This window comes from Scardinius erythrophthalmus (assembly GCF_964197995.2).
Source record: "Scardinius erythrophthalmus genome assembly, chromosome: 16".
NCBI classification, from domain to species: domain Eukaryota; kingdom Metazoa; phylum Chordata; class Actinopteri; order Cypriniformes; family Leuciscidae; genus Scardinius; species Scardinius erythrophthalmus.
In genome coordinates, this window is record NC_138236.1 from 18,840,141 (window position 1) to 18,853,897 (window position 13,757).

Genomic DNA, 13,757 nt, shown 5'->3' on the forward strand with positions numbered 1-13,757 from the left:
TGTTTACGTCATCTACCTTGTGCACGTTTACAAGACAGCAAACTCGGGTTTGATTTGAGTAGTGCTAGAGTCTAATATACTTGCAACTTCCAAAGACTGGCATGGTACCACAGAAACGTGGTGTGGGCTGGAAGTGGAACAGACTGAATAAATGTCAAACCAAAACTGCACTAATCACAAAGCAATCATGAACATCGTGACATGCATGCTTTATTTGTCAGCATTTTTTTTATTTGATTTTTGTGCAGTTCTACAATATGATTTATGCACTGAAGGAACCATACAACTTATTATAATCATATCTCATGCAAATGAAGACAATATTACATTGTCTTATTTGATATTTTATCTCAAAATATAGAGCTACTTTTAATATACCCTTTGAAATACATTTGTGGAGTACTAACCTTTATGTCAGAGAGATTTGTTTTAGCTGAATGGCTGCGAAGCTGCACTGATCATGAAGCAAGCACATCAATCGATTAAAAGTTTGTTTTATTTGCCTTTTTTCCTCTCATTTTTACAGTATCATTTATGCTCTGAAAAAAACATGACTTATTTGAATTATATCTCATGTATGGAGACAATGTTACCGTTACATTTTATTTTCATTAGAGGGAATTTTTCAGTTCTACACTGTTTGTTGCGGCCCCTAAAAAAACTTCAATATACTCTTTGGAATACATTCGTGGAGTACTAACCTTCAGGCCGGAGAGAGGTAGGCTATCTTGTTGTTTTTTTGAGTTTTGCTTTGAAAGAATCTTTTCTAAAGTTTTGCTGTTGTTTTTTGTATGGAAGAAAAAAGGTGTGTTGAATAGGTTAAAACACATGAAGGTCACACAGCACTGAATTAGTCAAACTGTATTGTACAAGCTTTGGTTTGTCCGAGGAAAAGCTCGGTCAGGTTTACTTCAAGAATCAGGAAGCACTGGCGCTCTTGCTTATATGTGTAAATAATGTATTATGTTATTTTTTTATGATTATTTTCCTTTTTGTTTTCTTTTAACACATATGGACCGGGATTCTGTGTCCTTAATAAAGATTGAATGAATGAATGAAGGACATTTAAATTCTATGACGTGTTTTGTGTTCTTTTGTTATGTTATTTGTCATACAAAGGATTCATTGAAAGCCAACTTGCATTTTATGTAAACTTAATTTTGGATTTTTTTTTTTTTTTTTGACATTGTCCTTGCTATATCACATTTACCAATAAACATTTGCTTTTTGTTAAAAATAAATAAATAATTTAAAAGCCTGAAATGGATACATCACATTAGCCATTACGAAGCTAAGATTGTCACCATAATTGTCACCATCCTTTGTGTTTTCAGTAAACAATTGATTAGTGAGGTAACAGCATTCTGCTCTTTTCATTCGTAGAACATGATAGGTTTTTGATCAGGCATCGAGGAGGTGGATATATCTTGCCTGATACCAGAACTTACTGCCTATGAGCAAAGATAGTTAGGCCTACCTCAAGGTTGTAGCCTACTTCTGCTAGGCCCTGCTGCAGCTGAGCGATTAAAGTCGACATGAAACAAACGCTGCGATAGTCTTTTCTTCCTATTGTGATATATCCGCGTGAAACGGCTTCTCGAACAAGAAAAAAAATGTGGGGAGGGACTTGATTTTCTCCATCGGGAATTGATTGGATCGTTGTTGTGGTTTGCTGCCTGTGATATCATGAGTGAGTGACACATATCTTGCGCCGATCAACGAGGGCACATTAATTTAAAAAATGTATATAGTAAAAATGCTGATGTGCATGGATAAATCATTTAGCCTATAATAAGTAGGCTACTGCAATATTTCATAAAAAATAAAGAAAAAATCGTCAATTTTGAATTCATGGTGAATTTAACCACCAGGGAAATGCTGATAGACTCCCTTTACTAAACTTTGCAGTTATTTATTTGTTTTAACTTTTTTGTTACTGAGGTTTTCCTAATTGTAGCCTACTAATAGGCCCTAATCACTTCACAGTGGCCTACAGATGTTCAGTTGTTGGGTCTGTCTACACCATTGTACAGGTCTACTTAGTAACATGGGGAATTTTACTCATTAGTTCCATCATTTGATTTAACGATGCGTCTTTGTCCTGTTCCCACAGCAGATGAAGTCAGCGTCTGCTCGGTGTGGCCGGTAGCAGAAAGCAGAGGCCGGGTGTCTGGTGGATCAATCGCCGTTATTGTTACAGCCTGTTCAGACGTTTACTCACGCGCCAAGCCACAGAGAGTCATTAACGGAACGTCAGTCATCATAGGCTCTACAAGTTTTTGCCTCAACACGTCGCGCTGAATCAAGCGCTACTATATTAAGATGAGAGAAATCTAATTATTGTAATTCAATTCAGCAACATATGTATTCTGTAGCCTAACTATTATTAGAGTTAAGGCTCGTCCGCACCAAGATCGAATTAGCGTCCACACAGGGCCGATAAAGTTGATTGGTGAGACGTTACACTGCATTTATTATTTTATATTGTAGAATTTTATAAAATTTATTTTTTAGTGCAGTCTAAATTAATGTTAGAAATAAAGCAAATTACTATAACTCAACTAAATAACTCGAAAAAAAATAAAATAAATACAAAAACACTTCAATTGAGCCTATTGAATTGATTGATACTGTTTAAATGTTCATTCTGCTTTCAAAAGGCTGGTTGGAATTTATGAGATTAATTGGAATTATTTTATTTTTATTGTATTGTTTTTAAAAAGAAAAGCCAAATTTGCACATCACTTTAAATAAACTGGTATAGTAGGCTAATCTTGCACACAGACTATTATTATCTGTGTAAGTAGGCCCAAGAAAGATTGCACAGGATGTAAAAATTGCTTGGATGGGTCTTATTTTTAAAAAGTGACATGCCAAGCCCCACAATGTGGATTGATATGTAGAAATATATTCATAAAGAAGTGATAAGAGGGTCCCAGCATCAGGTCGGCCTCTGATAGTAATCCTTTCATCGCACACTGCGCAGAGATAACCAACACTATGATAATAGATTCAGTAGAGTCGATAGAGTGAACAAAATACAAGAGATTACAAGATTGGAAAAGTATGGCTTGTTTTTGATGACAGCAGTGGGAAACCTGAAACTACATTTTATTTTTCAGATGGGGAATCAGAGTGAGGGGGAGATAATGTTTGTGTAGGCTACTCTTATTAGATTTAGTCCTTATTTGCTTTCATCTGACAGTGATCAAATTCAGAAGGACATTTCAATACCCCAAAAAGACGAGTTCATAAACTGTGTTGTTGTGTAACAAATATGAATAAAAGGCTTGTTTTTTTTTTTTTTTAGCATGATTATTATTATTATAAGCTTTGTTATGGTTTGTTCAGTTTACAGTTTCTTTTTTCAAGTTATTTAAATTCATTCCAGTTGAAGGTAAACATGATTGTAATTGGTAGTTTCCAACACTAATAAATGCTTTTGTTGTTTCCTCCAAAACAATACAGTTTCTTTGACTCGCACCCACTCACACAGAAAATGCCTATAATAAACAATGGAAAACAACTTGCATAAACACATGCATTCACACTGTCCTCTAGCTTTATTACCTTTTGATCTCTCATTCTTTCACGCTCACACACACACACACACACACACACACACACACACACACACACACACACACACACACACACACACACACACACACACACACACACACACACACACACACACACACACACACACACACACACACACAGAGAAAGGCCATTTATAGGCTAATTTTAAAACAAACATCAAGTTCTAACAATTGCAGTCTAACACACACACACACGCACACACAATTCTCGTGTCCAAGTTTTTGTAAGTGCAACATTTGAAGAGTGATACTTTGCCTGATCCACTCTTCTGAAATATTACATTTTTCCATCTGAAAACAAAAAACGAACCCCCGGAACCCAAATACAGAAAAAACTACTTATCCTCAACCCAACGACTTTGAAAGACAACATGAAACAAATTAAATGTAGATTCAAGTCTGTAAATTATCATTCCGAGCATTCAAATTAGTGTTCAGTTTGTTCTGAAGTTGCTCTAAATCGGTGAAATCACAGCAGCCATAGTAATGGAATATAAAGTAGACGTAATGTTCCACATAAACTGAAATTATTATTATAGCAGAATGATACAATAAACGGCTTTATCAATTGTTTAAAGACAGCCTGTAGGTGTGAGAGAAGGTGCCCATTATGAATCTAAGTTAGAAAACCTCTACCACACATCATTTCTCCTAAACCACATGCCATTGCTTTAAGCAGTATTTGCATGTCTCTAGAGCGAGAAGCAGCGCTGGTTGCTATTATCATGAGCCATGATATGATGTCGTTACCATCGTGATAAGGTCCTAGTCTATGTAAAAAGAGTTAGAACCTTAATTTTGAACCTTGTTGTAAAATGATTGATGCATACACTGCCGTTTATCCCTTGAAAAGCACGTAAGAATGCAATAACTACCCACCTAGTAGCATTTGTGTGTTTGTATTACTCTTGGCAAGTGTCACCAGAAATGTTGCCAGTAATTGCTGTTATTTCTTTTCATGTGTGTTGTTCTGATTTCCTGCTGGACTCTAGTGCCTTTAGGTGTGTGTATAGCTGAATAACTGTTGCCGTAGAAACGGATTATAACCACCAGACCCCTCAATTTTCATTTGGTCTTGCTGATCACCACCGAAAGTAGTCAAGTAGCAAGCAGTGACAACCGGTTCGAACTGGAACAATCCTGCTGAAGATGGTTTGGAGTTCTTCCGAATCCAACGGGTATCAGTGCGGAGATCGTCCACAATATCCACACATAAATAAATGCATGTGTTTTATGTACAGTGTCTGTGTAGGTGTCCATCTCCGGTCCAAGTCCATAAAGTCTAGAGGAGATTATTCCAGCATCACTGAGCTAATGCACTCACACACATATGCTCTATCTCTCTCACTCACACATACTCTCACTCACCCATTCGCTCACAATCAGTCAGTCACACCCACCCACTCACTCACTCACTCACACTCGCTCGCTCTCTCACACACACTCACCCATTCACTCAGTCACTCACACTCACTCACTCACTCGCTCACTCACAGTCACCCATACACTCAGTCAGTCAGTCAGTCAGTCACACACACTCACTCACTCACTCACTCACTCACTCACTCACTCACTCACTCACTCACTCACTCACTCACTCTCACCCATTCACTCAGTCACACTCACTCATTCACTCAGTCAGTCACACTCACTCACTCACTCACTCAGTCAGTCTCACTCACTCACTCACTCACTCACTCACTCACTCACTCAGTCAGTCTCACTCACTCTCTCACACACACTCACCCATTCACTCAGTCACACACACACACACACACACACACACACACACACACACACACACACACACACACACACTTAAAGCACCTTTTATCAAAAGAAAGAAGGAAAGAAAACAACAACAAAAAGCTATTTGGCTTCTGTTTGTCTCATTGTGTTTAATGCGTTTGTGCAGGCGCTCGTGCGAAATCACTTCTTTCTCAATTTTCTGCATCACAGAACAACCATATCGGCCTATGCTTTCATGTGTGACCATGTTACGTTCAAATAAGAATCAGATGTAATTGGATTTTTTTTAACGCTTTATAAATTGTCGCCTCGTCAATAAAAAAGTAAAAAATGAACTGATTTCGAGTCTTTGAGATTTCTATTATAGACTTGTTTAAACTCATCAAATGAATATTGCTGCTCATCCCTGACGGCAATTACATGATCATCCAGCGGTTTGCACGTCTCTCTGGCAACAGAAACACACAGAGAGAAACAAACACTTTTGGAATTGGATTAAACGGTGGTTCAGATATTTCGCCGGGTTCGAGCGAAGAGTAACCTGAGCTCCTCGACGGTTTCATTTTCAGATCACATCAACACTTTTAAACTCTTAACCTGCCAATTCACAGATAATGGAGCCATCAAACCTTCAGAGTGAAGGAAAGATCCACTCCGCCCCCAAGCACCGAAGGCGCCACACAAACACATAAACACACACACACATACAATCTGCACTATTGAAACCGAAATGGCATAGTTCTCATTATGGTGTTCAAATCTGTATTAGTATCGTCTGCACGACATGAAAAGTATGTCGCTTTTTTAAGACATGAAAACAACTGTTGAATTGTGGGCTGGTGCTTGACACTTCGTAAACTGTTGCAGCATCAAGTGTTCCATTTATTTCCTTTCCCAGTTTTTATCGGCCCTGGATCCTTCCTTTCTCCCCCCCAAGGCCTCGTTGGTGTGGTGACGGATAAAAGGTGGATGCTAGGAGACAGAGAGGGCGATGAAGAAAAGTGATGCCACGGTTAGGAGAAGGCGATCTCTGGATGGACTGCTACCGCTGATGCTCTTCTCCAATTTAGGGACCTCGGGATTATCATAGTCATCTAGAGACAGACAGACAGATCAAAATTACCAGCTCGTCTAGACACCATTGTTGCGTGACTCACTAAAGGTATAGAAAACCATCTGAGGCCTAAGGGAAGGAGTTAAAAATAAAACGTGTTGACTCAGCCAGGTGTGCTCTGAAGATGTCTGTGTTTGTGTGGAGTAGACAAGCTTCATTGTGAACACAAGAGAGACTAAAATTTAACTATTATTATCAGCTACAAGAGGAATGTCCAATGTGCCCAAGTAATCTATGGAATTTTGCAACATCATCACCGGAGACGAACATCTAACACAACCGGTTTGTTGGTGTCTGCGCCTGCGAGTGGGTGTCCTCCAGCTCAGGGACTCTGTGATAGACAGACAAGTTTATAAACACACGTCTTCACTTACAGGTGAAAAGGAACAGTGTGTGACGCAAATTGGCTGCCAAAAGAAAAAAAACATCTCCAGACACGCACACATGATTGTGTTTTTGACAGAATAATATGATGTTACACCACTCAGACAAAGGATGTGACAGTTTTTCCAGAGACATCGGGGGTGCTAATTTTCCTTTTATCACCTTTTTACGCAGATAGCATTAAATTAACATTGAATCACAACAGTATTTAACTAAGAGACTTAATATTATTATCATTCTTGTTTAAATTTTTTGCTTTTTATATTCCTTTTGTTAAATAATACCTGTCAGATTAAAAGTGCACAAGTCACTGTGCAAATAAAGTGCATTATAACCACTATGGCAGGGCAATGTTTGATTGACAGGAGTCCTTGGATGCCAGGCATGAGAGAAGAGCTGTGTGGGATGTTCTGGAACATGTTTACCTGCTGGATTTCAACACTCTGTGCCAGAACTCGGGCCAGATACAATCACATGACCAATTTGTACTTTGTGAAGTTGTTTTTCGTTTGGAGAATGGATTACAGAGATATTTGATGAGCTTGTCCTATCAGTGACCTGAACGGGAAGTCGAATCTCACATTACGGAACACTAAGAACTTTGCGTCAGATATAATATTGTAGGAACACTGTACAATAAGGTTCAAATGGTTAACATAAGTTTCAGTTTGCATTCAGGTATAAAAAACCCAAAAACATTTTACAGCAATTTTACAGCATTCGTTAATCTGGGTCAATGTCAATAAATAAACTGTTGTTCATTGTTAATTCACATTTGTTTATAATACATTAGCTAATGTTGATTTCTACAACAAAATGTTAAAAATATAGACACATTCAGCAAAGACCGCAAAGACACATTAAACTGATCAAAAGATACAGTACAGATTTTTATAATGTTACCAAAAAATTATATTTCACATAAATGCGGTCAAAAATGATCATGTTTCCACAAAAATATTAAGCAGAACAACTGTTTTCAACTGTAATAATTAATAAATAAAACAAAAACTGTCTCTTGGCCACCAAATCAGCATATTTATTAGCTTTGCATTACATGATTAAATTGCATTTTAAAATTAAAATGTTTTTTTCAACAGCTATTTTAAATTGTAATAATTTCACAATATTACCGTTTTTATTGTATTTTTGATCAAATAAAAGCAGCCTTGGTGAGCATAAGAGACTTAAAAAAACATTTCATAAAAATGTACATAGACACCAAACTTTTGAAAGGTGGTGTATATATACAAACTAATACTATATTAGATAACTAAATGCTGTAAAAGTATTGTTCATTGTTAGTGTAGGATGTCTATTGCATTAACTGATGAATTAACCAATATTCCTTAATACAAGCAGGAAATGGTTTGTTTTATTGTTAGAAGAGAATGGTATGAGCACAATGCCACACACATCTTCTTGTTCTGTATTATTCCCCAAAGGCCAAATAAAAGTTGCCTTCGTGTTTCTTGCATCTGTATTTGTGATTGCCTGCATCTGTGTGAGTCGCTCTGTACTAATATCATGAATTCCTTTCGTACCGTAAAACACGCTGCCATTATTGGGACTAACTGCTCCAGCAGATTTACACAACTGACATTTAGAATCCTGCAAATGAGAATTTATGTTTCCAACGACTTCAGAATCCAATTTTATTTAAATTAGTAAGTGCTTATGTATTTTTTTCTTTTATTTTAAAAGCACTTGCAGCATTCTAGAGTTTAATGTGGCAGTTTTGTGAGTAACTTTTGATTTGTTTGTAGAAGTGCACTTTAGAAATGTATAATTTCCATTGGGTTTTTTGAAGCTGGTCAATACTAATAGGACAGCAGTGACAGGGTTTCTTTTGTCTGTTGGACACAGATGTATGGAGCAGTACTGAAACGTGTGGCTTCCCGAGACCCGGCTGGCCTCTTGCGGTTGTTCTCTTCCCCTCTCTGGCCTGTTTGAAAACTGAACCCCTGATCGGAGCAAGCGGGAGAGAGCCGGTACTCAGATTCCAGTTATTGGAAATCGTTGGGTGGCTCTGACCCAGAGACGACCCAAAACACATCCATCTGTCTCAAAACACACGCTCGGAAAAAAAAACACGAACAGATCGATGCCTCTTTATTCCTTAAAAACACTTGAAGTCAAATCAATTTATTTTCTCTCATTTAAATGGTGCGGTCGTCGCTGTCCTTGAGTCAGGTTACCGCGGTGGTGAGGAAGTGCAGGATGTGACTGTACGGCTGGGAACTGGAGGGCTAGTTCTGCCACTGCTAATCAGCGCTAACGCTAGCCTCGGCGCTAATCAAGCTAACTATAGCCGGGCAGCTCACGCTTGGTTTGCCTTTTAGCTTGTGGCTTCATTAGTGTCAGTCATTGCCCATAAGATGTGTGTTAGCAGATATAGGCTACTGTGTTTGTTTGGGATACGCCGTGTGCGCAGGAAAAGCAAATTAGAGTTGATCTCATATGCATTTTTATTACACATTCAAATGACATGAAGTGGATTTAGCTTCTTAACTTCACACCCAATTTGATTTATAACAATAAATCCGCTCTTACACGCACACGCGTGATTTATGAGCTTGCTGTGTAATTACGAAAGAGGCGTGTGGATGCCACAGATCTGGGCGTAGAAACCTTGGGTGTAAATGTCAACTTAGTCAGTGATTTATATGCATATGTATAAGTGTCAGTGTAGTCCGTCTGGTGTGCGCGTAACTCACCGAGGTCATCGATTTTGATGTTAGGTCTTAGAGTGTAGTCTGGCTCTGTGGGCTGGGGCTCATCATCTGAATCAGATGCTGGGAAGACATGAAAGGAGAATCAGAACACACACACTCTCCCCTCTCTCTGAAGGATCTTATGCATGCTCTCAAAGGCCTTGGGAATTTATTTGTAAGCTCCTCCGGGTCATACAGCACTGGATGGAGGCTACTTACATCAAAGGGATGCGTTATAAATCACGAAACAATGGTCTACTAGGTCGACAACTTGTCTAACAACTAACAATTACCAAGAGTCAAGGGAGTGAGCACTAGGGGACAAAATCTTTTACAAAAAATTATGATTAATTCCTATTTTTATTCTTTTGACTGCCATTAATTTTAACAGTAAAATAATAATAATAATAATAATCTGCAAATAGTTTTGAGGAAAAAAAGAAACCCCCAAAACATTTCTTTCAAGAATAGTTTGGGTTATTCTCTGTTAATCTGCTTTGAAACTATATTATTTTGATATTTATTTTAGGTATTTATTGTAAAATGCTTAGTGGGTAGACAAAAATACATTCTGCTTAACAGAAAGAAAAAAATTGTCAGATAATATTTTAAGAAATTGTTTTGCCTTCAGAACAAATGTACTGTGAAAAATCCAATTAATATTCTGAAATAATATTTTATTATTATTGTTTTAGCTTTGGTATTTAGCATTGCTTTAATTTAGCAAGAATTTTTTTTTTTTCTTTAAGGGTCCCATTACAAGCGTTGTGTTTAAGACGGCGCATCAAGTTTGAGTCCAACTTTTAAAAATGCATTGAAAAACTACTGCATTTTGTTTCTTTCTTTTTTAGCTCAGTGGATCCAAATCTTGGTTTTAGAGTCCTCATGAATTTAGTTATTTGGCTTATAGCATAGCATATGTTAGCCTTAAGGTAATCTATAAGCTAGTTTGCTCCAAAACAAAGACACAGTTTGCATTTAGAAGATATAAGCATTCAAAACTTACAGTTTTTCATTTCCGCCAATATGCATCAATGATTTTGATGACATCATTCTGCACTTCAGCTTCTCATCAGATTTTCTTATGAGTGATGATATATGCAAGTCGGTGCATACCAGAAAACATATCGGACCCATTTGAATTCTGCACAGAATTCTATATTTTAAAGCGGTGTGGGGGAGATTAGGAGGAGAAACGGTTAGAGATTAGGAGGAAACTGCGGCTTTCGCTATCTCAACGGCTCCAGGCTGTGATATAAACGAAACGCTATTGGCTATTTAAAAAAAAAAGGAGGAGCTGTTCGATATGTCCCACCCTGTCTTCCTGTTTAAGTGAAAATGACGTGTTCAACACATGCCATTGAATAATGCTGCGAGTTTCAAGGCACGTCGTGGGCCTTTAAATGCCCCCCATCACTGCACATGTTATCTCTCTAATCTAACACACCTGACTCAACTCATCAGCTCATTAGAAGTTTTCCACATCTTGATAAATACATCAGCCCTGCTTCAGCTATTTGATCTCAAGGCACTGGAGTTCAGACCTGACTGAGCAAGACTAACAGATTCATCTTGACACAAGAACTCAGAGACTTCAAGATAGAGGGCAGAGGTTAAGACAGCACACAGTATGCTCTCTCTTTCTCTCTCTCTCTCTCTCTCTCTCTCTCTCTCTCTCTCTCTCTCTCTCTCTCACATACATCCACTGAGCTGGAATATTATTAATGAACATGAGCACTGACAGAAAGAGAGGGTGAGGGGTTAAAATAACACTCAGTGCCAGCAAACTGACTTTGAGAGAACATGAATCCTGACAGGACCTGGAAACAAGATAGAAGAGGGAGAGAGGGGGGGGGGGAAGAAATAACAGAGGTGGAGCAATAGAATGGTTTATAGCAGTGTTTCCCAATCTTTGTTTTTGTCTTATATACACTTAGTTTTTAACTGCATTCAGCTTGATATTGGCCAAGACATTTTAAATAAAAAGCAATTATAATTTACAGAGACCCACACATGACATGCAAGAGAAAAAAAAATATATATGTATGTCGCAGCCACAAATGAATAATTCGTTCCCTCGTTTTAGTTAAATCATGGCCACGATATAAATTAAAACGGAGGAATGAATTAGTACAACGTGGCCACGATTTACTAAAACAAGGGATTATATGAATAAGTGTGGAAAAAAATTCTTAATTCATGGCCACGATTGAGCTAAAACAATTAAACAAAATCTTAATTTGTTATATTTTATGTCATGCAGGGCTCCATAATATATTTTTTTATTCGAATCTTTTAATAAGTGATAATTTCTGTTATATACACTACTTCATAAATTTAGGGTTGGTACATTCTGTTAATGTTTTCGAAAGAAGTCTCTTATACTGACCAAGGCTGCATTCACTTTTTTTTATTTTTTTTTATTATATTTTAAATTATAATGTATTCCTGTGAATGCAAAGCTGAATTTTTCAGCATCATTACTCCAGTCTTCAGTTTCACATGATCCTTCAGAAATCAGTTAAATATGCTCATTTGCTGCTCAAGAAACATTTCTTACTTTGACCTTACTATTATCAATTGAAAACAGTTGTGCCGCTTAATATTTTTTTAGAAACAGTGATACATTTTTTCATGATTCTTTGATGAAAAGATTGTTAAAAATAACAGCATTTAATTGAAATAGAAATATTTTGTGGCAGTATAAATTTCTTTACTGTCACTTTAATCGATTTCATGCATTCTTGCTCAATAAAAGTATTAATTTCTTTAAAAAATAAATTTACTGACTTTTGAATGGTAGAGTAAGTTTAACGAAGTAAAGCCAAATCTTTTCAAGTACACCCTGAGGTAAGCGTACCCCCGGTTGGGAATCACTGTAGTGCCAAAAAACAACATTGAAACATTGGGGAAAGAGAGGGAGAGAGAGTGCTTTCTGTGTAAACAGATTGATTAAATCCTCAGAAAGACGGATTTGGACTGAGGTGGGTGGACAGGTGGATTAATTGAGTGAAAAATAGAATGGTTGGATGGATGGATGAAATGATGAGTTGATGGATGGATGGATGGATAGAGGTCGATACCTGTTGAGCAGCAGACATACACTCTTAATCTCAGGCAGCTCCGCCCGTGGTGATGAGTGGGTGTGGCTAAAAAAACAAGAAAATGTCAATCATCTGTCAGTCATCAGAAATACTGTAATATTCTGTAAAATTGTCTGCAATATTAAACACAGAACAGCTTTAAATAAGTAATACTATCTAGTATCTAAAAAGAAGCTTGTACTATTGGATGTAAATGGTAACCTGTATGACAACGCAAGCATAAGGTCCTACAGATACAGTGTATAGTGTTAGCATTGTGTGTGTAAATATAGTAGTATGTAAATGTGGATTATTATGCACTTACTGTATACAGTAATGTAAATAAACCGATTTATGAACTTTATAGTTATATAATACATTTAAATACAATGATTTATTTTATTATTCGAAAGCAACATTTATTAAAAGCAGAGCAACAAATTTAAATTAATATTCACATAATAATGACAATTTGGGGAGGGTGATGATGTACTTAATTGTTATTAAAATAATGTTGTAATTCCAAACAAATAACCTTTTTTAAGCATAATTTACTATAATACAGTAATGTAAATAGTTGTGTTACAAAACACTATACTCACAGATATAATAATACTCGTGCCCAACGTGGAACTCATAGCCGAGCGAGAAGGCGCTGTAGCGCTGAAACTTTTCCGAGAACTTGATTGGTGCGTGCGGGGCGTGGGGGCGGTTACACTCCCAGCGCTTGAAGCCCAGCTGCGGGTCACACGTACGGTAACCACGATAACTGACCATGTAGAGCACGTACTGCTCAGCGACACCTCTCTGGCTGCTGTTGTAGTGAGGACAGTAGATATCCAGATAGTCATTGACATTCACCTGCACAGTGTAGCCCTCCTTACGAAGTCTGATGACACAGAAACACACATTATAATCAGTTATTGCTCAGAAAATGCTGGACATATTTGCCATTTACCCATACATTCACCAAGCTACGCAAAAAAACTAAACAGAATAGTGCATATTTACATAAATGACTAAAGGACTGTAAACCCGAATAAGTTAGCAGAACTCAAAAAATTTAAGGCAATCGATTGCCTCAATTTTTTTAAGTTTTGAAATTCAAAGT

General features: G+C 37.3%; 1 protein-coding gene across 1 annotated transcript in view; it reads right to left on the reverse strand.

Moving 5' to 3' along the window:
* Window positions 1-3,096: 3,096 nt before the first annotated feature.
* efna3b (ephrin-A3b) overlaps window positions 3,097-13,757 on the reverse strand; it is a 57,574-nt gene continuing 46,913 nt past the window's right edge. Inside the window, exons 2-5 of the mRNA XM_081388134.1 lie at window positions 13,249-13,535; window positions 12,647-12,712; window positions 9,567-9,644; window positions 3,097-6,445 (exon numbers count right to left, since the gene is read on the reverse strand). Of these exons, the coding sequence (XP_081244260.1) occupies window positions 6,324-6,445; window positions 9,567-9,644; window positions 12,647-12,712; window positions 13,249-13,535 (553 nt within the window). The 3' untranslated portion in view covers window positions 3,097-6,323. The remainder of the gene's footprint in view (window positions 6,446-9,566; window positions 9,645-12,646; window positions 12,713-13,248; window positions 13,536-13,757) is intronic.